Genomic DNA, 23,430 nt, shown 5'->3' on the forward strand with positions numbered 1-23,430 from the left:
CTAGAATGTGTATAAATCATCTGACCCTTGACTGCTACATCTTTTCCAAGTGCCCCATTTCAATAGCTACTTCAGATAAAGGAATGTCTGAACGAGAACTTGAGCTAGAATAGTGGTTCTCAAATTGTGAACTCCAGACCAGCGGCAGCAGCGTCACCTTGGAACCTATCAGAAATACAAATTCTGAGGCTCCAACAGACCTAAACATTAGAACAGGAAAGGGCCCCTGCAATCTGGGATTTGCCATACGTCACAGGGGACTGTGATGCAAACTAGGGTTTTACAGCCACTCACCAGGGGTATAAGCCTTGGTCCCTGGCACATTGCCCCCTGTGCAAGTTGCTTCTGATGTGCTGGAGAATTTCTACCAGGAGGATTATTCAACAGATCACCTAGAACTTATGGGCCCTAACAAATGCTCTTGTTGGGAAATACAGGTAAAGTTTGAATTTTTTGCCAGCTGTTTTATGCCTGGCTCTACAGAATGCATGCAATAATTGTCTTTCAGGAAATATAATGTAAACACAGATTTAGTTATACTGTCTGAAGAACAACAATGTCCGTGTAACATCAAGAACCATGTATTAGTAAACTGAGTTTCCTGTTTTATTGGCTTTCTATTGTTTTGTTGTTTAATATAGATTAACCAGATATTTATAATTTTGGAACAGAGCGAACTAATTCATTCTCTTCATTTCAAATTGCAGCTTAGCAGATTACATAAATTAATGAGGCTTCTTTTTATTTTTCTTTCAGATGAACTCTGATTTGTTATTCTTCTATGCTTTCCAAGAAAATTTAATACCAAATGATGGAACGAGTCTTACCTAGAGCTTCATTTACATTTGTATTTGGTTCTCAGTAATTAATTAAAAGAATTCTTTAATATGTGTATAATTAATTGCAGGTTTGAAAAATATTTGATTTAAAAACTCTAGAAATATTTCAGTGTTCTTTTAAAACTGAACAAAAGGCTAGAAATAATAACAGCAAAAGAGACAGCAATGATCAAGTGATAAACAATCAACAGCCACAGCCAATATAAGTGTTTATGGGACGCAGAAAAATACAATTCTTAATCAAACCTACCACACGGATAACTCAATACTTGGATGTCATCGATGGCAATATAACCACTTCTCCCTCCTGAGACTTCCGCTTCAAATATTACCTGTCAGGAAAAATAGAAAACATTTACAACGATCATTTATAAAAAAATTTCACAGCAGAAAAAGAATAGCTATAAAATGCTTAAGAAATTTAATTTGATTTTTGTCCTGTAAGAATTAAAAACTTATCTTATAATGTAGAGTAATTCCTTAAACCTCTTACAAGTAAATGAAAGATTTTTTTTTTAATTTTATTTATTTATTCCCAGAGAGAGGGGAAGAGAAGGAGAAAGAGAGAAAGAGAAACATCAATGTGTAGTTGCCTCTCGTGCACCCCCAACTGGGGGGACCTGGCATGTGCCCTGACTGGGAATTGAACCAGCGACCCTTTAGGTCACAGGACAGCACTCAATTCACTGAACCACACCATCCAGGGCAAAATAATTTTTTGAAGAGCTATCAAATTATTGAGGTCAAGCAGATCTCAGTAAATTTTTTGAGTAACTACTATTAAGTGTTTTTAGATTTCCTGAATGGACAATACTTATGTAGAATGAATAGGCAGATCTAGCAAATCTCATATCCTTAGGTTTTCTCTTACTGATTGTCCTCCATTTTAGTTATTTATTTAACATACATTGGACACTTACAATATGCCAGGCAGTAAGCTGACCATTCAACGATCTAAACTCTAAATAGTTGAATATTCAGAGACAGAGTTCATCAGATAGATTAGTGGTATTCCAGGCAAAGGGGGCAATATAAAATAGAATAAAATAGAGCTGTGTATTTGGAGAACTATATGAATATAATCTGTATGTCTACAAAAGCTTGAAAAGGAAGAGATGAGATTAGAAAAGAAGGCATGAAAGACCTTGAACACCATTGGAAGGATGCCAGGAGTATATCCTGTCAATAGTCCCACATTAATAAATATTAAATAAGGCAAAAAAGCCCTTGCTGGTGTGGGTCAGTAGATTGAGTGCTGGCCTGCAACCTAAAGGGTCACTGGTTCAATTCCCAGTCAGGGCACATACCTGGGTTGCAGGCCAGGTTCCCAGTTGGGGGTGCACGAGAGGCAACCACACATTGATGTTTCTCTCCCTCTCTTTTTCCTTCCCTTCCCCTCTCTCTAAAAGTAAGTAAATAAAATCTTTAAAAAAAAGAACACTAAACAAACAAAAAAGGTTCCGTGTTCATGTTATAGTTTTCTTGTTAGCGTCACTAGTAGAACTTCATATAGCCTTTCTGTTAACGATGTGTACTGTGAGTTTTCAAGAGAAAATAGATGCAGCATGCCATATTTCCATGTTTTACTTGACTTGACTACATGTTCCTTTCTTCGTGAATATACATAGATTCTTTGTGGTGTATCTTGGAAAACATAATAAAGTTTATGTTTACAGTAGAAATTATATAAGCACATGGGCCTATGAGAAGTATATTTGGCTTTAAAGTGACTGGAACCAGCCAAGTACTAGTAGTAGTGGAAACAAAAAAATGAGAAGAAAGGGAAAGCGTAAAAAAATAATACTATTGAAATACACAAAGTAGAACTTACTAACTCATTAGTTGTGGTAAGAAAGATGACAATTATAAGTCCTGGCTTGGTCCACTAGATGGATGGTACTATCCAGATTCCTAAGCAGGACTAGTGATAAAGAAAACGGTACACATTTGAGAGAAAAGATAACTAAGCATATTTCAAACATTTCAAATTTTATTTGCTTATGATACATACAGGGTAAATGCTTATGAGATAACTAGACAGCTATATCTCAAAGAAAAGAGGAGAAAACCACTGAAATGAAGGCAAGAAAACAGCCAACAGAAGTAAAGACACAAAAGTGTGACTCAGACATAATGGTCAAGGAAGGAAGAGAAGTTTCAGGAAGTTTCTGTCTGGCCAACACTCCCACCAAAAGGATTAGAAAAGTCCAGATAAATTACAATAACCAAAATGTTAAAAGAGATATCTGCAAAAACAATGGCACCTATATAAACACAGATTTTAGGGGGCCAATCTCTCCAATGGGATCCTATGATCACTTTCCAGCCACATCTCCCTTCCTGTGAGAATATCTGCCAATTCTGGGATTAGACTGTGGTTCTAGCTCAGCACAGACTTAGAGTCTCTGATGACAGAAAATGAAAACAGTGAAGCTTACTATAGTTGTATGAAAACTGAACAACAAACTAGAAATTTGGGAGTCTAGATTTTTTTTTTAATGTAGGTTGTGGTAAAAAATATAAAATATAAGAGAGAGGTCAAGAAAAACTAGAATTTAAAAGTATCAACTGGAGTTAGCCATTAGGAATTCTCTGGTAACTTTTGACAGTTTTACTATAGTGGAGAGGCAAAAGCTTGATTGACAGCTGATACTAATTAACATTTACTGAGCACTTATTATATACAAGATACTGTCCTAAACTCTCATACACATTCATGCAAGCACCCCCTACACACACACACACACACACACACACACACACACACACACACACTCATTTCTATGTACAATCATATAAGTATAAGGTAGGTATTACTTTTATCCTCAATACATAGAAAAGTTAAGTCTTGTTACCAAAAGCTAACAGCTAACAAGTGGTAGAATCAGGAATGTACCCGAGCTAACCTACCTCTAAGTTGTACTCTTTCGTCAATTTCACTACACTGGCTCAAGATAAAGAAGCAAACACAGTGAGAACATTTCCTTTAAACGGGCTTTAAATTTCCCTTTTAAAGTCTAAAATTAAATTTAAAAAATTAATGTAATTTCAAATAGCATTCTAATTAGGTATTATATTGATTAAATAGCAAATATGATCAGCATTACCACCTTTCCATCCTGAAAGCATACTTCTTTAACCACCCAAAAGCCAGTGGCAATAGGATACATGCAGTAGGCTAGGTGGAGGATTCATTTCCCATCCATTCACTCCCATCATAAAATTTCTCCTATGTTTCTTCTTGTCCACTTCGAGTTTGCCCTCTGTGACTATTTATTTCACTGTAGTAAGTTAAAGCTGAGAAGTAGGAGAACAAAATCTCTGGGGGAAGAGAAATGCTTCGTGATGAAAGGATAGCAAATCTATAAACACAGAAATAGATGTCTATGTATACACATGATTTACACTTCATAGAAATGTATTTGATATGAAAACAATTATCATGTTACTTTCTAAATACGGAAGCAAACGCTTAGCAATAAATAGAGGAGGAAATCAAACTTTAAATAATGTATAATTTGAAAAGTAATTGTGGTTGTTAGGCCACTTTCTTGGGGATGAGAAAATTTGTATCTGACTCCCAACTCCCCTGTTAACAAATTCCTGAGCAAATCACGTAACTTTTTAGAGCCAAGTCCCAACTCAATAACATAGATATAATGCAGCTTTCATTACAATATTTTATGAGGATTAAATAGTACCATATGAAAAAATGCTATATAAACTGAAAGGTAAAGTTATCTACATTCCTGATATGTAATATCTGTATAAGTGTATCCCAGAAAAATATTTTATTTGCTTGAATGTAGTTCAAGGAAAGAGCAGGCATTGAAAGAAAAAGGGGTAAACCCATTTTTGAAAAACAAAACATTCTTGTGACTAGACCATATATCTGTATAATTAATCAGTTTTATTTTAGTCAGCAGTAATTAGATTATTTTAATTTCTAGGCTTATTTTGTTTACTTGCTCGAACTGTTTAACTTCCTGTGCTCCTTATAAGTGATAACTTTAACATAATTACTACACCCTTGAGAAAAAAGTTTATTTGTTCTTTTAAATTGAGCTTTATTCTGGACAATAAATTTAGGCCTTGATTCAAAATAATAGGTGCTTTATTAATGAAAAAAAAAAAGAAGATTCTCTTTTTTAGTCACCTCATTTTCCCGGCAAAGTGTTGTCTTTGCCTCATTAACGAGAGCTCGAGGAAATTTCTAAGATCAGATTCCGTTACTGCTAAGGATCTAATCAGCTTTATCACTTCAACAAAGCCCTCACCTTGTAAGGCTCTTCTGTCCAGTCAGGGGAAACAAATCTGGATAGCTTAATTACGCAGAGCTTGCTTGAGCTAATGCTCAGGTCAGATTTAATGCTTGGTGTCAAGCAGTCTACCAGGGTTTCCCAGAAGAAGAGCGCAATGAAAGCTATACCAAATGTCAACTTTAACCCATCCAAGATGCCAGCCTGGGAACAGAATAAATAGGCTCTGCTTTTTATGCTGCTTTAACTCCACTCCATTACCTGAAATACTGAAGGTGATGATTCTAATCAAGTTTCTGCTACCCTAGCAACATTCTTGGATTATTAACTAAATAAGTGAAGTTAAATTAAAGTGGGGGGGGGGGGGGTAAACCCAAAAGACAAAGACAACTTTATCCTTCGGTAAACTGAATCAACACAGAGGAAGTACCTCATATAATAGAATGTTGAACCCCAAATCAGGAAGCCTGGGATCTAGTTGTTAGTCCACTGTCACATATAACCCAAGTAATTTATTTAACTCTGTTTTTATAGCCTCATCTAGGCATTATTGGCCTTGCTTATATCACAAGTTTCTTGTGAAGACTGAACTGGTATATGTGAACTAACTAAATAATACATGAAATACCATGTAGTAAAAGATATTATAGATATTTTAAAAATCTGGAAAAAATTTGCACTTCATTTTCTTTCAATGTATCATAATGTCAAAACTAGTGTTGCCTCCAAAGTTAGATATACATTTAGTTCACATTTTTTAATGTAACTTTAATTTGTGGGAAAATATATGTAAAATTACTCATGTGGCTTTATGTAAAATCGAAACCTATTTTAAATGACCCTAATTTCTAAAATTTAAATTTCAGACTTTAAAAAGAAATTTAAAGCCTACTTAAAGAATTTTTGAGTGTATGTTGAGAGAGAAAAGATAACTGTTAGTGTGAAATAAGCTAGTACAAGATCCAAAGGATAGGTCATAGGAAGGGCTCTACTTATTTTTGTAATAACTTGAGGAAAGGAGAATATAAATGAAGATATGAATAAATTTGGGGGATTGGCAGATAAGGGAGTTTCTATTAATGGCCTCAATTTTCTCAGCTACAAAGGACAGGCTAGTAAGAACGAGGAGCGGTTGGGGTTCAGAGAGAGTCAAATGTAGTGGGATAAAAAGGAGAACGAGAAAGGAAAATTAAAGAGACAAATGTGGTCGTATACCCAGGACTACAGTGAGCACACCTGAATTTGGTGCCCATGAATTTCTAGTCATCCCAACCTATCATGAGCCATGATTCATTTTAACATAGTGTAATTTGCTTAGTTTTAAGCCTATAAAAAGTAGACAGAAAGAAAAAGAAACAAAAATTTTATAGAAATAAATATAACAAGAAAGATTACAATGAAATCAAATTTTAATATGATAACAAAGGATAGAATGTTTGATGAACTGGCACTCCCCATGAGGCCGACAGATGCTCTCAGTAATATGAATAAAGTAGAAGAGAATGAGTTTGTGTTATGGTCAGAAAGGAAGACACTTACATGTAAAGTGAGAATGCATGAGACATACCACAGATCTGTTTAACCAGTGCATCGGGTTAAAATAAGATAGGTGATTTTGGAAATTAAAGTAAAATTAAAGAAGGTGATTTCTGGAGGTGAGGCAAAAGAAAGGTGATTTAGGGGGAAGGGGAGGTGAAGACACTAAGAGGAGACTTGCCACAAAGATACTGAAACCATCAGGATGATAGGGCCCTTAGAAGTGGGGAGAGCAACTGGTACTGAAGTTCAAGATGAAGAGAAGAAAATGACCTGCGGTCCAGAGGAAGGCAATAATGGAATGAATGGTGGCATGGTTGAAAGGAAGGATACTCACAGGGGTGGAGTCTTGACTATCCATTGACCTGATCCTGAGTGAGTTGGGAATTAATACCTGCTTTTTAGAGACTGTTTTGTAGAAGGTGTCTGCAGGTTACAGTCACAAACAAAGTAGTTATAACTGTACTTGATTGTGTAAATACATTTTCAAAGTCCATCTTCCTCTACTAAAATACAAGATCTTTGAGGGCAGTGACAGTTCTTACTCGGCAGCAGCATCAGTGAACCACGTGACCCCTGCTGAAAGCCGAAGCTCGAAGGAGTTCCGAGGTTAAAACAACTATGTGATTATCAGTGAATTCTAGTTAACAGTTTTGCCTCAAGAGAAAGTGTGAGATAAAATATTTTCCACCTTTACCTCACTCATATAACTTTGTTGACATAATAAAATAACTCTCCCTTCAATAAGTTCCAGGTTATTTTCCCAAGCTAATTTAGAAATCATGAAAATACAGTGACTTCCCTTAAACGGTTAAATATTGTAAGGAATACATTTCTTCTTGGAGCTCCCAGAAGAGCTTGTGCTGAATAAGTTAAATACCTGTGCGGAAACTTCAAAATCTAGAACCTGGTTTCTTTTCCAATGTGAAAATATTCTATTTCTGTGCATACTTAAAGATTAATACACATGTAACTGGCAGGTGTTACAGAAGTCCGTGGGAAGCTGGCAGCTTCTGGCCCCCATGGTAGCTCCTCTCACAGGCACTGTCAATCTGGAATTCTGCTTTCTCATTAAAGTGTTAGAGAAAAGGAAGTTCTCCTCTTCAGCCCCCTGCAAGTCAGGCTCGCTTGCCCCCTGACTCATGCGACAGTTGAGTTCTCAGAGTCTAACTTGTGAAAATGCCTTTAATAAAGGCCCTGGGACGAATGCATTCTTAGCAGCCCTTGCCTACTAGCTACTTAATTGTTTGTTTAGTTCCTGAAAGAGATAAGCGCCTGCAGTTGCAAAAGTTACATAGATAAAATGTGTAAGCACAGGAAATACTGGTGCATTTTTCAGCTTTAAAGCTGCTTGCAAGGGTAATTAGGGGATTCTAATTATAGGCTGAATATGCAAGGCAGTTAAGACATATAATAACGCTCAAATTGATTCTTCATCTAAAACCCTTTCATATTTCAGATTTTGGCTATCCTCAAGTCTCCATGACTTACAGGTGCATAGGACTTCAAAATCAGTTATTTTTCTTAAGACATGCTAATATTAAACAGGGCCAGTTCCTTACGACTAGTCCTGTCAAGACTTAACCTTAGGACTTTGCGGTCTGCAGGGAGTAATTAGGGCCCCAGAGATTCTAAAACCACACTCTGCTACCTGCGTACGCACAGGCTTTGTGTCCAGCTGCAAGGTCTGCTACTCAATAGAAGCTGCTGTTGAGAGTCTTTCTGTTACACACAACCCACATACAGTCCTATCTATCCACACAATTATAATAATATGCTAGTGAATTAAGCTGATTTTAGAATGCAAATTCTATGTATAGTGTGGCCAAGTACTCTTGAATAAAATGTTAATCTTAAAAAAATATCCTGAGGTTTAGCATTATCAATTGCCTAAGTGATAAGAGGAACTGCTACATTATCTAACACAGTTGACAATATTAGTTATAACAAGACTGCACCCACATGGAAACTACAACATCCATCTAACCGCAAGCCTTTTCCATTATACTGAGTTTGCCTGATAAACAACAGTACATCAGTCAAAGCACACCACCAGTGTCTAATAAAATGTAAAAATTCAGGATCACAGATCAAGAGGAGAAAATCAAATTTAAGAGATTTCAAAGTAGACTGTATTGTTTTAAAAAACCCAAAGAAGGTGATTTTCAGAAGACTCCACACCAAAATGAAAATGCAAGCATAGTACATTCCTATACTTCAAATTAGCTCAGGCAGTTGACTATCCCTAATAAAATCACCAAAATTACCAAGAAGATAATTTATATGTATAAAAATTAATATGCATAAAAACAGGACTCTATAATGTAGCTAAGAGAGACCAAGACAAACTTCTCATCTCTGAAAACAAATAAATTCAAAACTTGAACCAATAATAAATAATATTCACAAAATAAATAATATTCACAAAATAAATGCAAGAGGAGTTCTTGTGTCCTCTGCACATCCTCCACAGCTTTAAGATTCCTTTGGGAGGTTGGGTGGGGGGCATATACTCGTTTCTCAAATAGGTTTTGATGTATGTCCTTTATGATATTGGAGAGAAGAACGCAATACATGAGTGCACTCACACACACCGCGCCCCACAGACAAATGCACTCCGAGTCACAGGACTCAATTCAAATCTTTGTTCTGGGGTCACTGTGAGGATTTAAAGAAATTATACATGATTTAGGCGTTTTTCCATAAACGTTAACCTTTCTTCCTCTCTTTCCCGTTCTACTCCAGGGACTGATCCATCATAAGCAGTGTCTTAGATCCCAGCCAGTGATAACAGACCAGGAGGGCAACTTCAGGTGGCCCTGATGCTGAAGATCACAAGGAAACACTTCTTGGCCCCCAGAGTGCAACAAACTCAGCACCACACACTCACTCTATTCCCCATCCTTAATCTCTAATGCAAAACCAATAAGGACAACAAGAATGAAAAGGTTCGCGACAACGGGACACCCATGTCATTAGAGTACCATTACATGATTCCTTTTTTTCATTGCCATTAAACCAGCTGGAATGGTGAGGCTGGCCACAGTACAAAGTGCTCAACTCCTTTAGGAGCCATCCCCAATTCTGAAGTAGGCAGACTTAATGCCTTTCAATATGTATTCAGAAACATTTAAATAGGGACCCCTATTCACGGTAGAGACTAATTCGTGTTAAGAGCATGGATTTAGCAAAAGAGAGGAAAAATTAAAAAGGCAATTGGAAGAGAGAAATGAAACAAAAGTTAACTGCAATAACCCAAGATCTAAAAGTGTCATTCGGTGCATTTTTCATCCTGTGGGCCTGCCCTTAAATACATAAGCAAGCAACTTACACCATAAAAGATGTGGTATAACACTGAAAGCGGAGAAGCAAAGGGTAGCAAATTCGTCAGCAAAATGTCATTTCTGTATCTTTACTATCATAGCTCCACCACCTGGGTTATATTTTATGGTTAGTTGTCTGAGCCAAAAAATAAAAGATGACTGGGCAAGGTTGCTATTTCTATCAACATGACACTGAATTACAGGACTATTTCTCCTCGCTTCTAGAGATGTGCCATTTGTCTCCCTGCGCGCCACAGGCAGAACCTTTTAAATTTTAGCACCGACATTCCAATCTTACACATAGCAGAAGATCACTTACACAACTACATCTGAAAACATGTTTTCAAACTAACACAGAAAGTCTGTTTCTTAGCAAAGGTCAGTGACTCTCAAGAGCTTTAATTTATGATCATGCAGCTCAATTAAGAAAATTTAAATCAGCGATGCAATCTATAGGTACCATCACATGAAATAACTACTAACATATGAAATCTGGTGACAGTATGCACTTATGCTAGAAAGAAAAACAAGCTTAAGTGAACCGGGTGATTAAGTGTTACTGAACAGGCAGCATAACCAGATCTGTCTCTATCAGGGCAAAGTTCAACTAAATTTGAGCTCTTCCATCACAAATGCAAACATATTAAGCAATTACTTTATTAAGACCACATGTGAAAGAGAACTCTCGACTCTCATCATATTGGTTTAACAAGTAATTTCAAAAGTATCTGTAAGCTTTCCCTCTTGAAAAAAAAACAAGTTAGGGTTTAAATGAGGGTAGGGAGAGATTTGTACACAAAATTAATTAGAGTAACCAATTTATGTACTCCTAGTTGAATTTAGGGATGAAAAAAGAACTCTGTGAACTTCTTATTTTATTTTATAAGTAAAATGGGCAAGTAAAGTAATACCTTTGGCTATAAGGATTGAATACTGCAAATATAGCTAGCTATTACTATATAATTTAAGATGTTAGTGCTCATAGCAAATAAAAAGTTAGTAAAATTCAAAGTATTTACTAGAGGAAGTACTGGGAAATGCATTTAATAGCTTCCACAGTGGGGGGAATAACGGGAAACTAGAAAATATCCTAGAGCTAGACATCCTTGCACTGCTAAAAAATCAGCACAGACACAGAAATATGCACACATATTTGCTTGACCTTTTTTCTAATACATATATTTAATTGGCATATATTTAATTTGTTTGCAGAATACCAACTCAAATATTTGCTGATATATTTAGTAAAAAGTCCATGTGTCATACACTGGCAAGATACAAACTTATTTTCAGTCTTTCTTGTTAAAATTTTAAGAAAAAAAAAAGTTACCTAAAATATTCAGAGATCTGAAATTAGCTAGAACTGAAATCTGAAATCTCAGTCAAAAAAAAATAAAAAATAAAAAGATGGAAAATGGCATGTTTTTCCATATCATAAAGTCAACATTGTTTTAAAAGAACACCCATTACCCCTCCGGGTGTCTGGCAATCAATAAAAATAGATTATTTGAAGCAGATAATTTTAGAAATTGCAATACTGATAAGAAAGCTCTGTATAATCAGAAAAGCCTAAAACTATATTAAAAACATGACTGAGTTACAATACAAAGGAACAGAATAAAACTGGGTGTTAAAGGAGGATGGGGAAGGTAACCGCCATCTTCAGAGAATGGTGACGAAAAAGGAGGAAAAGCCTTACTTTCATTGACAGTAGCTAATGAAAGGTGAGGGAAGTGATAGCCACTGTAATGACAATGTGCTTCCTTTAATGAAGACAGTGAAGAATACAAACCAACTGAAGTGACCTGCAAGAGCCAGTCAAATGAATCTAGATACATTTAACCTCCTTAAGTTTGCTCTACTTCTACAGATTGGCATTAAAGTATCAATAAATTATATACATGTTGGAGGCTGCAAAATACTACCTTAGAGAGACCAGGTCAATTTAATGGTTCTGAACATGTCCTCCAGGCACAAGTAGAAGCAGCAACATCTCAGGACTGGTAGAAATGCAAATACACAGCCCCTTAAGTGATTCTGATGTAGGATAAAGTCTGAGAACCCCTCACCTAAGCTTATCTACCTTAGTTTGGAGGTAAAGAAATGGGGCCATATGTCTTAGTCTTATAGTTAGTAATGGAAGAGCTGGTTCTAAGAACTGGTCTTCTTGCTTCGATATCTTTTCCTTCGCATGGAAAATCAGATCATGGCCAGATTAATGGATTTTCTTTTACAGAAAGAATACTAATTTTAAAAAGTTTAAACAACTGAACACTCACATATTTATTTATTTTAATGTATTACAGACCTAATATTTGCTGGGCACTAGAAAGTAAGATATATCTAATTTTTAGCCCTTGTCCTCAAAAGTGTCCCAATGTGGCAGAAGAGATGGAGATGATAGGGAATAACTATAACACAGTTATTTGTGATAAAGCAGAGTTGGAGAGAGATGAGAGAGTTCAGGGGACAAAGAAGATGACTCCACCTGCGGGAAGAACAAAAGACTTCAGAGAAAATGATCTCTGAGTGACTCACTGGTCAAAAAAATCATCCTTCCTTCCCCAAGCAATTCATGAGCATCCACTAAACATCCCAGCCACCAGAGATACAAAAGATGGGTAAAAGACAGAACTATAACTTCTAGGAAGTAAAGATCTATGATTTATGTAGAACATTAACTACAATAAGGAAAAGAGTTGACAAATCTTTTTCTATCTGGGAAAGCAGATAATAATTCACAAAGGTAATAATTCCAAAGTAGACTTTTAAGACATAAGGCAAACAAAGGGGGGAAAAGGGTATTACAGATCAAATGAGGTCCATTTGCAAAAGCAGAACAATAGGAAACTTCTTGATCTATTGGCACAAAGAATTTATAGAACTGTTAGGGATAGTCAGGAAAAACAAAACAGAAAAGATAAGGCGCTGGAGGTATGAGGCTAGGAACTTATCTTGCAGTGATGCTTACGCCAGAAGCAATAGTTTGCCCTTTATCCTGAAGATACTATAATGCAGTTGAAGGGTTTTAGAATGAGACACATGATTTATTTGCACCTCAAAAATAACATTGTGGTATCAACAAACAGAATGAAGAGCTGGAATATCTAAAATTAAAAACCAAATTGGATATTAATCACCCAATCAATATATATTTATTGAACACTGACTATGTACAACAATGTGAGGCAATTTTATCCTTATATTCACACACATATTTATAGAGAAAGCAAGTATGTATTTTACGACATCTCTAGGGAAGTGTGTTTTATTTTTTGCTTAAACCCAAAATTTTACTAACAAAGCAACAATGTTTAAGGTAAATAATCTTAAATAGACTTTACTTAAATTTAACTGAGACTGAGGATAATGCCATACTCATTGTCTTCATGCTAAGATTTATAGAACAGTCTCAAGTCTATAGGCTAAGTTGCCCCAATAACAAACCCATCTCTATGTCCTCCAGATAAGATGATTGATGACAGATAGACAGACAGATGATAGATAAAAGACAGACAGAAATATAAAGAGGTTAAGAAATGGTTTAAGGTGGACCCTTGCGTGGTAGACTAATTATTGAATAGCACCAACAAGCAAAAGTGACATGATTAAATCTAAAATCCTATACCAGGAGTTACTCAGCCCGAGAAAAGTCTCTCCGTGTGTGCAAATGACAGAAACGATTAAGGGTATTTTAGTTGGATCACGCAATGCTGTTTTTACTATTACAGTCAAATATTACTTTCCAAGTTTGGACTTCATCCCAGCTTTATAAATGACAAATTAAGCAGCATGGTGAAAGTTAAACTACAACGCAAAGTTGCTGATATGCCAATACTACGTCCGGCTTTAACCACATTTTCTCCCTTGACTCAGTCAGTGTGGGACAAACAGAAGGTTAAATTATTGAAACCAATTAAGTTCATAGAGTGAAAATACATACAAACTATACTCTCTTGAGAGGAGGTTTTTACCATAAGTGAATCATATTGAGTCTTAGTCTTATGTTAAAATACAAATGTTGATCAATATCAGTATCTTAAAATCCTGAAATTTGGCCTTTTTTTTTTTTTTAATTGCAGGAATGAATTATTTTGAAGCATTACACTGTTCACCTAAAAAGAGAATATTAACTTCTCAAGAAAACAGAAATTAGAGTGGTAATCTACTTAAGTTACCTTTATAAAAGCTAAGCTCTAAACTATCCCCAATTAGAAGCTTGGGCCGGGATCCAGGGTCATCACAAACTGAGTGACTAAGAAAATCACATAGGCCTCCCATATCCCTTCCTCGTTCTCTGAAGCACAGGGTTGATTTGAAGGGGTGATGTGATAACATGTGAACTGTAGTAACATGGAGTTGGCATTCAATACACTCATTTTCCATCAAGAGTCCTGCTCAGAATGGCCACAGCTTCACTGAGGCTTCCTACAATCTATAGCTCTCAGCGAAGTTGTCCAGTCTGCGGACAAGCAAGTTATGCTGACCTCACTCAGGAATCTCTTGAGTCTCTCATGTTATCCCCAGGAACAGAACCATGGCAGGGAGCCGTTGTTCCTGTTTCTTATACAGAGTTATTAACGACCACCTCAAACCCACCCACACATCCAACACACATCGTCGGCAGCCGTCCGTCTCGAGAGACGATGGTGTAGCTTCTTAAGAGTCTATCTGCACCGCCGAGAATGGCTGTGCAGTCCGACTCGGGAGTGACACGGTATCTGTCTCCTCCCGTGTTGAATCGACATCTTGCGATGACGCTGGAGTGTCCTCTCCAGTGAAGCTGAAGCTACAGAGCCTGGGCAGGGTGATATGGAGGGTCTGCTGTTGCCCATGCAGCAGACCCCCCCTCTCTTCGCAGCTGAAGGGTCCAAGGGAAAGACGGAGTCAATACAGCTTGGCTTCAGGTGCGCCGCAGGAGTTGCCGGTGTTGAGTACAACGTCAAACCGCCTTAGGGACTCCGGCTCCGGATTTTCTGTCGGGGTTTACTCCCTTAGCCTTTCCCCTGAAGAGGTATGCTGCAAGGCAGCGGAGGTTTTTTGGAGTCAGAGTTTTCCTTCTCCAACACACATACTTCAGCCAAATTCATGAAGATGATGGCGAATGTGAGATGGGGGTGGGGGGGCGGGGGGGCTGATACTCATTGAGCACTTATCTGCCAGACAATGCCTTAGGCAATTTTGAACAAATTTGCAGCCTAGACACAGTAAGTAAATTGTACAAGGGAAGAGATAACAAGTGATTCAGCTGGGATTTTATTATAACTGGATTTGATCCTAAAGCCCATGCTTTTTAAAGCTGTGTAACTCTTCTTCCAATATTTAGCTACTACCAAGAATTCACAAATCTGCTTCCCGAGAAAAGTTTATACTAAGGAATTGATCAAACAACTTACATGCCTCCACAGTTAACAGCAACATATAAAATTCCCGTCTGTGGACTTGGGAACTGTGTCTATGTTCAGACCTTGAAACATGGAGTACAATGTTCACCTTTAGCTTAAATATTCTAATAGTATGCATCTACACATATACGAATGCATATCAAAATTATCAGTAGCAATAGAATACATGTTTAAATTGAAGATTCATGGGGAAGGTATCTGGCAAGTCTTATTGGAAAGGGCATGAGTGAAAGAGCTCAAGAAAAATCTATTTTTTTATTATATGAAGTATTTGGGCTAATGGGCCATTTTGATTTCCTAGTGATTATAAGTAAATGTACAGTTCGGCTGAAATATATAAAGAACCATCAAAAAATACCAGCATAATTTAGCATAGGAGAAAAATTATTCCTTTTTCAGTCTAATAGAACAGTGGGTAAAATGGGGTACTGGAGGCAGGAAGACTGGAATGGAAGCACTCACATGTAAAATAGTCATTATGTCAAAGGCACAAATACATGTGTCTGCCCCTTTCCTGTGCGTACACCCTAGAGGTGTGTGATTATCTTACAATCATTGCTGTTCCCCAGAGAAACACGTTTTTCTCCACGATACCATTTTTTAAAAGTGAAAAACATATTACCAGAGGAGCTTGTTAAATTGATGATGATGACTTAAATTAACCCACATTTGTCACTAAATTCCAAGGGTCTTCCATTACTGAGCACAAAAAGATATATTTTCTAAATAAAAGGAAACATAAAATGCAAAGAAAGTGAAAGAACCATAATTAAAGTTTATATCAAAGAAGACAGATAGCTATTAGAAGGCTTTTGGGGGGAATAGAGTCCATATTCACTAAAATAAAGCATCAAAGAAAGGCAAAAACTAATTATTCTGCAATAATCACTGTGCCCCAGTGAACAGTAAAATTATTTTTAACAATCCATTTGTTTTACAATCTCTAAAACACAATGGCTCTAGTAAAATTACTGTACAGAAATCTGAGCATCTAACTTTAAATCAATCCTTTATGTGTAGGACTAAGGCCTCTTTAAATGTAAATGTCACCTACGGTAAAATATTTTCAATATATTGAACTCACTCTTACCATTTGATTTTTGCTGGCTATATATTCTCTTAAGACAAAGTAAGATAAAGTGTTTATCAATGAGACTAAGAATGACTGCAGAAAATTTAATATATTGCTCTGAGAGATACTTCCTAGTTTTTTTCCTCACCTTGGTAGGAAAGAAAGAACTATATTATTTAACATGCCTTCAGGGAATAATCATTAGTTTTCTCACTTGCTTTCCACCAACAAAATGTAAATATGAACTCTTAATGAAGATGACTTGTGAGTGTTCATCTATTATGCGATCTTCTTCAGTCATTTCCTGTACTATTATCCTCACCAAAAGAAATGATCCAGGTGAAATCATAAGCAATAAGCTATCACTCTGATGTCACATACAAAAAGAGAGATTACATCAATCAGTAATAATCTTGTCAAGTTAAAATCAGACAGGAGAACAACGTGATAATAAGTATCTCATATCTCACATGCTAAGGGCTAATTAGTTCCAGAAAAGTCCCAGAGGGCAGGATTTTCATTTTCTTTGATAAAATAAAGGAAGTTTAATAAAATGCCCTCTAAAATTCAGCTCTAAAATTCAAGAGTTTATCAATTTCATGAGAAAAGTGGAATCTAATTGTCCTGCAAATATGTAACTACTTCATTCATTAAATTCATGAATTTCTTCATTATTAGAATAAAAATTAAATTGCTTTGTTGTAACTACTGCAAGTAAATTCTGTGAGCCTATCATTTAAAATTCATAAAAACTAAATTTCCACAATTACATGTATAAAAGGTATTATTATATTTAAAGTAATAAAACTAACAATGTTCTGAACATGTAAATACCTGTGAAACAAAATTCATTCCATAGTGTAAATCAAGAATATATAAGTACTAATATTGAGATAAGGGCTCACAGGGCAATTCTTCATTTTAGCACCTAATTTTGTGCCCAGCACCGTGCAAGCCAACATGGAGAAAAAAGGTTAAAGTAGAATACATGGATCCTGTCCTCAGCAGAGAAATTATTTTGAAAAGCAGCCATCTATAACGTGTCAGGCATGGGCTATGATAGACAGAGCTGCATAAATCTACTGAACACAGAGGAGACTCTAAATGTCAGGTGAAGCTGGAGAGGCTATAAAGAAGGTTACATTCCATCTAACAAGAAGGCTGATAAGAGTATCATTAGAAAGGCCTCAAAATCAGACAAAAGATTTTGATTCCCCAAAATCAGTTCACGGGATGGCCGAACTTTGGATATTGATGCCCAGGGGGCCAATTAATCAGGAGAATGGCATATGGAAATCTAGGTGATAGCGGGAATAGAGAATGTCACCCAGATATGAAACACATTACTAGATAACGTAATTCGTGAACTGACTTTACCATTAAAAAAAAAAAAAAAAAAAAAAAAAAGGTATGGTTTGGGTTGTAATGACAGTTGAGTCAGTTCCAACTACAAAGTCTCTAGACAGAGAGATTCAAAGAACAATGTGAAACTGATAGTAAATATAGAAATTGGGACAGAGTTGAAGTATAAAAAGTAAATGCATATAAACAGTACATGTCCAAAGTATTAAGAGCTACATACATAAAATAGCCAGGTATTCTTACACAAAATCTTTCTTTACTTACATGCATTATTCCTAAGGATAAGAATTGACAAATGTTAAATTCGGGAAAGTTGTTCTTGTTTCTTGAAATCACTGGTGTAATAGATAGAAAGCAATACATTCTCTGAAAGCAACTTCTGGATAATGAATGTGCTGCAAGTTTTCCATGTAATAAGGCAAAATCAATTTAACATTCTCTGTGTCTGCAAGAAAGTCTTTAAACAATTAAATTAACTTTCCCTTCTGCCAATTGTACTTGCTAGTCGATTATGCTTAACCCAGAGCAGAAAGTCCTTACTTTTGAGTCATGATAGTTTCCTAGAAACAACATCTTACAGCTGTAAAAGGGATTATGCTTTCCCATAGGAATGATGTTATAATTTGGGTAGAGCTCTTGACATCAATAAATTATGGGGTTACCAATCACATATTATTAAAACGGAAGAGACATGCAAATATATATTCATGTACAACTATAACCATTTTAAAGAATAAAATGGTGTTCAAAATCATCTCCTAGAATTTTAGTACCTAGAAAACCTTAGAAAGTATCTATATTGCAACATCCTTTCTCCTCAGATAACAAAACAGACACACATCACTTAAATTGGATTCCAAAAGGTTTCAGTATATCAGACACAGAAATAGGACTTAAACTGAGTTCTACTGGTCAAAGGTCAAAATACTTAACATTCTATTACACTTCACCCCCACCAACTTAACAAAGCCACATACAATGAACATAGATAACTAACAAAGGCTACAAGGAGAAGTAAACATATTCCACAAGAATATGTCAATTCTATCATATCCAAGTCTTTGTATTGCTCACATATAGTACAGATACTAGAAATCTTAGAAAAATCATTTATACATGTTTCTTTAGAGAGTGTATAATATGCAGCATTTAATAGTCTTAACTTTTAGAATGGACTTTTAAAGATTATTTAGATACTATACATATCTTTAAAACGCTACTCGGGAAATTTTTAATTTATTTCTCCACCAAAAGAGAAATAAAACCATCTCTGTTTAAATGTATTGCATGTAGCATCTGTCATGGAGGATTCAGTGAAGCAGTCAGGCATGAAGAGACCAAGATTTTTAACTCCTGCTTTGTTTTTAACTGCATATATGCTATATAAAACAAGGTGGCAGGACTGGGTAGCTCATTGTTTTAATCTTAAAGAGCTATGATTCTGACTTCATTGTCAACTTTTGGTGAGTAAGACTTACTATAATCAGGCCTTTAAGGTCCAGGGCAGCCTTGTAGGAATGAAAATGGATGCTCAGAGGCTGCATGAGTGCTGTGGTCCATGGAGGAGGGGATGGAAGGGGTGACATTTTGCCTTGATAATAGTGGGAGAAACACAAACTTCAATAAACAAAGTCTTCTGTAGTCAATCCAAGGTAACTGAGATGGCTGGCAGAGGACCAGATGTCAAAGAAGACAGAGCAACTGCCAAGTTAAAGCAAAAGAAACATGGTGTCCTGCTGCCCCAGAGTCAGGAGTAGTGATTACCAGTTAAGTGCTTTCAAATTTGACGGGGATGGAGAGGGGACTGACCAGGTGCCCAAAATGTAGGCATGGTCCTCCCAGGCTCTTAAATAAATCAGGATGAAAGCTCCACAGGGGGGTTGAAATCGGATGATTTTATTCAGTTCCACTCTGTTTTCAACTTTATAAAGAGCTTTAGCTGGAAAATGGCTGATAAAACCAATCTAGTAATTTTTCCTGCTATGCTTTGATCTCATTTTCTGGCAGAAGTAGCTATTATCTACTCAAAAAAGGAAAGGTCTGATCAGGTGCAAATCTCTACTGGCACCCTGGCCTAAATTCAGAAGTTCCCCTCCTCGATCAAAGGTTAAGTATTCACAAAACATTAGAACACTGGTGTTCTAAACTTTGAAGAAAGCATTACTCAGACTTGGCAAACTGTGATTATAGTATCTCTGATTCTCTTCCAAGACTATTGATGCATACTCTCTGAACAATGCTTTTAGTTCTCAGCAAATCTGACTCATTTACATAACTTGATTTGGAAGCGTTGGAACAAATACACTTAAAATTAATATTAATCTCGAAGACTTAATGGGAAGTTTATCAGGAAAATAAGTATTATATTAATAAAGCTCTTCAATATATTAACAATTTAATTTTCTAAAACAAGAATCCTGATATCAACTCTAATGTTTTACAAGTGTTGATTATAATGGATTTATCCACTTATAAATTAGCTATTAAAAGATAAGGTAAAGAAAATATCATGTGCTTACAGAAAGCATTGATATCAATATTTTGTGAAGTCTCAGAACTCATTTTATGGAAACCCTAGATCCTCCACCCTAATCGAGTTTACAAGCCTAGCAGCTCAAAACTGAACAACTTAATTATCTACAGGTCCCATATAATAAATTTAAATCTCCCAAACTCCTTCAAATTTACAGTCTAAGACTTCACATCTTCTGCTGTCATCACCTCAAGACTGAACTGCAGACCAAAGTATGTCTCAGTGGCATGGACCAACAATCCTTCTATTTGAGATACAGCAATGTCTAGAGTAATTTCTCTTGAGTATAGTCATGGAAACCCCAGGTAAGGAGAATTCAAGTAAAGAAAACACACCAGAGTAGTCAATGCAGAAATAGCATTTTATCATTAAAAGCATCATCATAGTATGAATTTCACAAGCTTTCTTCTCACTATCAAAATCACTGTTCAGCAAATAAAATAAAAACTATTATTATAAATTTATACCCCCTCTGTTTTCCAGATCCAAAACCAAAGGTTCCTTTTTATTATTAGTGAACACAGTTCACTGAATTTATTATAGTAAGAGTGAAAGCCACAGAACCTACTAGGCCAACATCACTGAAAGATGAAGGTTCCGTTATACAATGTTCAAACCTCCCTCTTCAGACTGTTTAAATTCCACTTTTAGCATATAATTATAATTTAAAATGTTGCAAGAGAAGAACAAGTCTAAATAGTGACTCCTATTTCAAATAAACAAGATTACAAATTATAACACTAAAATGTTATTGTTTCTGTTACTGTTTTTAATTTACTGGAAGAACTAAATAGCAGTGATGTAGGACACAGGCCTCATTTCCCTGCTCATGCTTTGCCTCTGATAAACCATACCACATTTACTAGTTCTAAAAAAAAAAAAAAAAAAAAAAAAACTTACATTGTCTAAAATTCAAAAAATTACAACTATAATCAAGTGTTTGGCCAAGTAACTTGTTATAATGGGCGTGTAAAGATAACTTAGTAAATTTAAAAACATAATTTAAAAATACTTTTTAGAGCATTTTAAAAGTTTCTATCCACCTCATAATAAACTGCTTCCTGGAATTTACAATTCTTCTAAATAAATTTAATACAATGTCGTAGTTTCCTAGGCAGATATATCTGCAGTGGCAATCAATGGCATTCACATTCAAGATAAAAAAAGACCAGGCTGCTCCATTGGTCACCACAGAAATAGACTTGAAAGCATTTTTATTTTGGGTCCAGATAAATGATTCAGAAATATCTCCTAAAAGTTACAAGAAGGTTGCCTTGCGATTAACTTCGTAGGCCAGCTCGCAGAAGAGCATGGACTGAAATAGCCTGATTTAGGTAAAATGAATGTCTGTACCATTTTAGGTTATCACAGAAAAAAATCAAAAAGCAAATTTCTGGTTTAAGCTAACCAATAGCACAGTGTGAATATGACCTTTTTGTTGCTGGGGAGGTCTGACAATTAAAATTATTCAACAGTATCATGTTTGAAAGCACCTTACAATACTATCAATTCAGTTACACCATAAGCCAAGTTGCATTACTTTTTCCAAAGTGAAAAGTAAGAAAACTGTGTGACTGCAGTATACGACACTAGTACGAAACTACTACGAATATTATCTTGTGCTTCAAAGTGCTGTGCAATATATGACAATGCTTTATTTTCTTCATAGCAACACACTTGTGATGCAGGTATTATCCCTACTTTAGTGGTGAAGACTCTAAGCTTTACTGATGTTTCCAAAGCAAGTGCTCCTGTTTTGCCTACAATACTGAAATATTGTGTCTATATGTGTTTGTTTACTTTTTAATGTGAAGATGCATGCTCAGAGCCTGGAGATGGCTAACTCTTCACTTTCTCGTTGGTGGTTTTTATTTGTTTATTTATTTATAAGCAACAGGCAAACCCTATTATGTTTCCTGGAAAGTATAAATAAGAGTTCAAAGGCCTATAGCCCCTCTGGGTCCCTTTGGCTATAAAGAGAAAAAAGATAATAAATTAATAAGTGAGAGTAGTGCAGCTGAATTATAAGAATGGTCACAGTAATGAGGGGCTGAAAGGAGAGTGATACTAAACCAGGAGTTGAAGATCCTGATGACAATCATTGGCAATAAGGATTAGACCACTCAGCTCTATCTGAAGTTTTGCACAAGACTGCCATAGTCTCAATGAGTACAATTTACATGGGGATTTAATAATTATTTGTGTGCGCTGGAATTGGAATGCGATGTGATAATAGAAGACATGACACAATACAAAGAGAATTGTACTGGTTACCAAGAGATATGAAGTTCCACTGTCAATAACTAATTGTATAATACCACCTAAGTGGTAAATTCGGGACCCCACTCGTTTTCCCCTATACAATGAGAAGGCTGTACAAATTGTTTTCTGAAGTCCCTTTTAGTATCAACATTGCATGCGGCTAAAAGACAACTGGCTACTGTTGATGAATTACAAGTAATGCTTAAAGTTCTTTCAATATTAAGTATCATACTTTGCTACATGAGATATACATGCATGCATGCATATATACATATATATGTATATACAAACACACATGCATACATGAGGGGGGACCCAAAAAACCCGGAGTTATATTCTGGAGGGCAGGCACCTTGTAGTAGTACAGGCTTCTCCCACTAAGTGAGTGTTCTAAGAACCCATCTGTACCAGTGTACCAGCTGGTGGTGTTGTGAGAGGCTGCATTCGGCTGGCTTCAGAGAATTTTTGTTGGAAGACTCTTTCAACACATTTGCCCATTCATGATTGGTTATTTACAAACACACCTGCCCACACCTTGCTGAATGTTCAGCAGTTTTGGACCAAAAACAGCATGACCTCCGTGGTCCAATCCTCCCTATTAACCAATCTCACTCTGAGCAACTTTTTTGTTTGTTTACCCAGTGAAAAAGCCCTTAAAGGGAAATGTTTTGCTGATGTGGAAGAGATGAAACAAAAAATAACAAAAGCCCTAAAAGGCACCAAAATCAGTAAGTTCAAAACACTGCTCTGAGCAGTGGAAAAATGTCTCCATAGCTGTGTAACAGGGGTCCCCAAAAGTCCCCACAGCCCATGGTTTTGGGACTAGGGGAAGGGGACAG

General features: G+C 36.1%; 1 protein-coding gene across 2 annotated transcripts in view; it reads right to left on the minus strand.

Moving 5' to 3' along the window:
- Window positions 1-23,430, minus strand: part of PTPRK (protein tyrosine phosphatase receptor type K) — a 495,428-nt gene that overhangs the window by 233,684 nt on the left and 238,314 nt on the right. For both annotated transcript variants that reach the window (XM_090279830.1, XM_090279829.1), the window contains exon 4: window positions 1,090-1,171. In XM_090279830.1, the coding sequence (XP_090135956.1) occupies window positions 1,090-1,171 (82 nt within the window). The remainder of the gene's footprint in view (window positions 1-1,089; window positions 1,172-23,430) is intronic.

Source organism: Furipterus horrens, unplaced genomic scaffold, assembly GCF_987537825.1.
Source record: "Furipterus horrens unplaced genomic scaffold, mFurHor1.1.pri manual_scaffold_6, whole genome shotgun sequence".
NCBI classification, from domain to species: Eukaryota; Metazoa; Chordata; class Mammalia; order Chiroptera; family Furipteridae; genus Furipterus; species Furipterus horrens.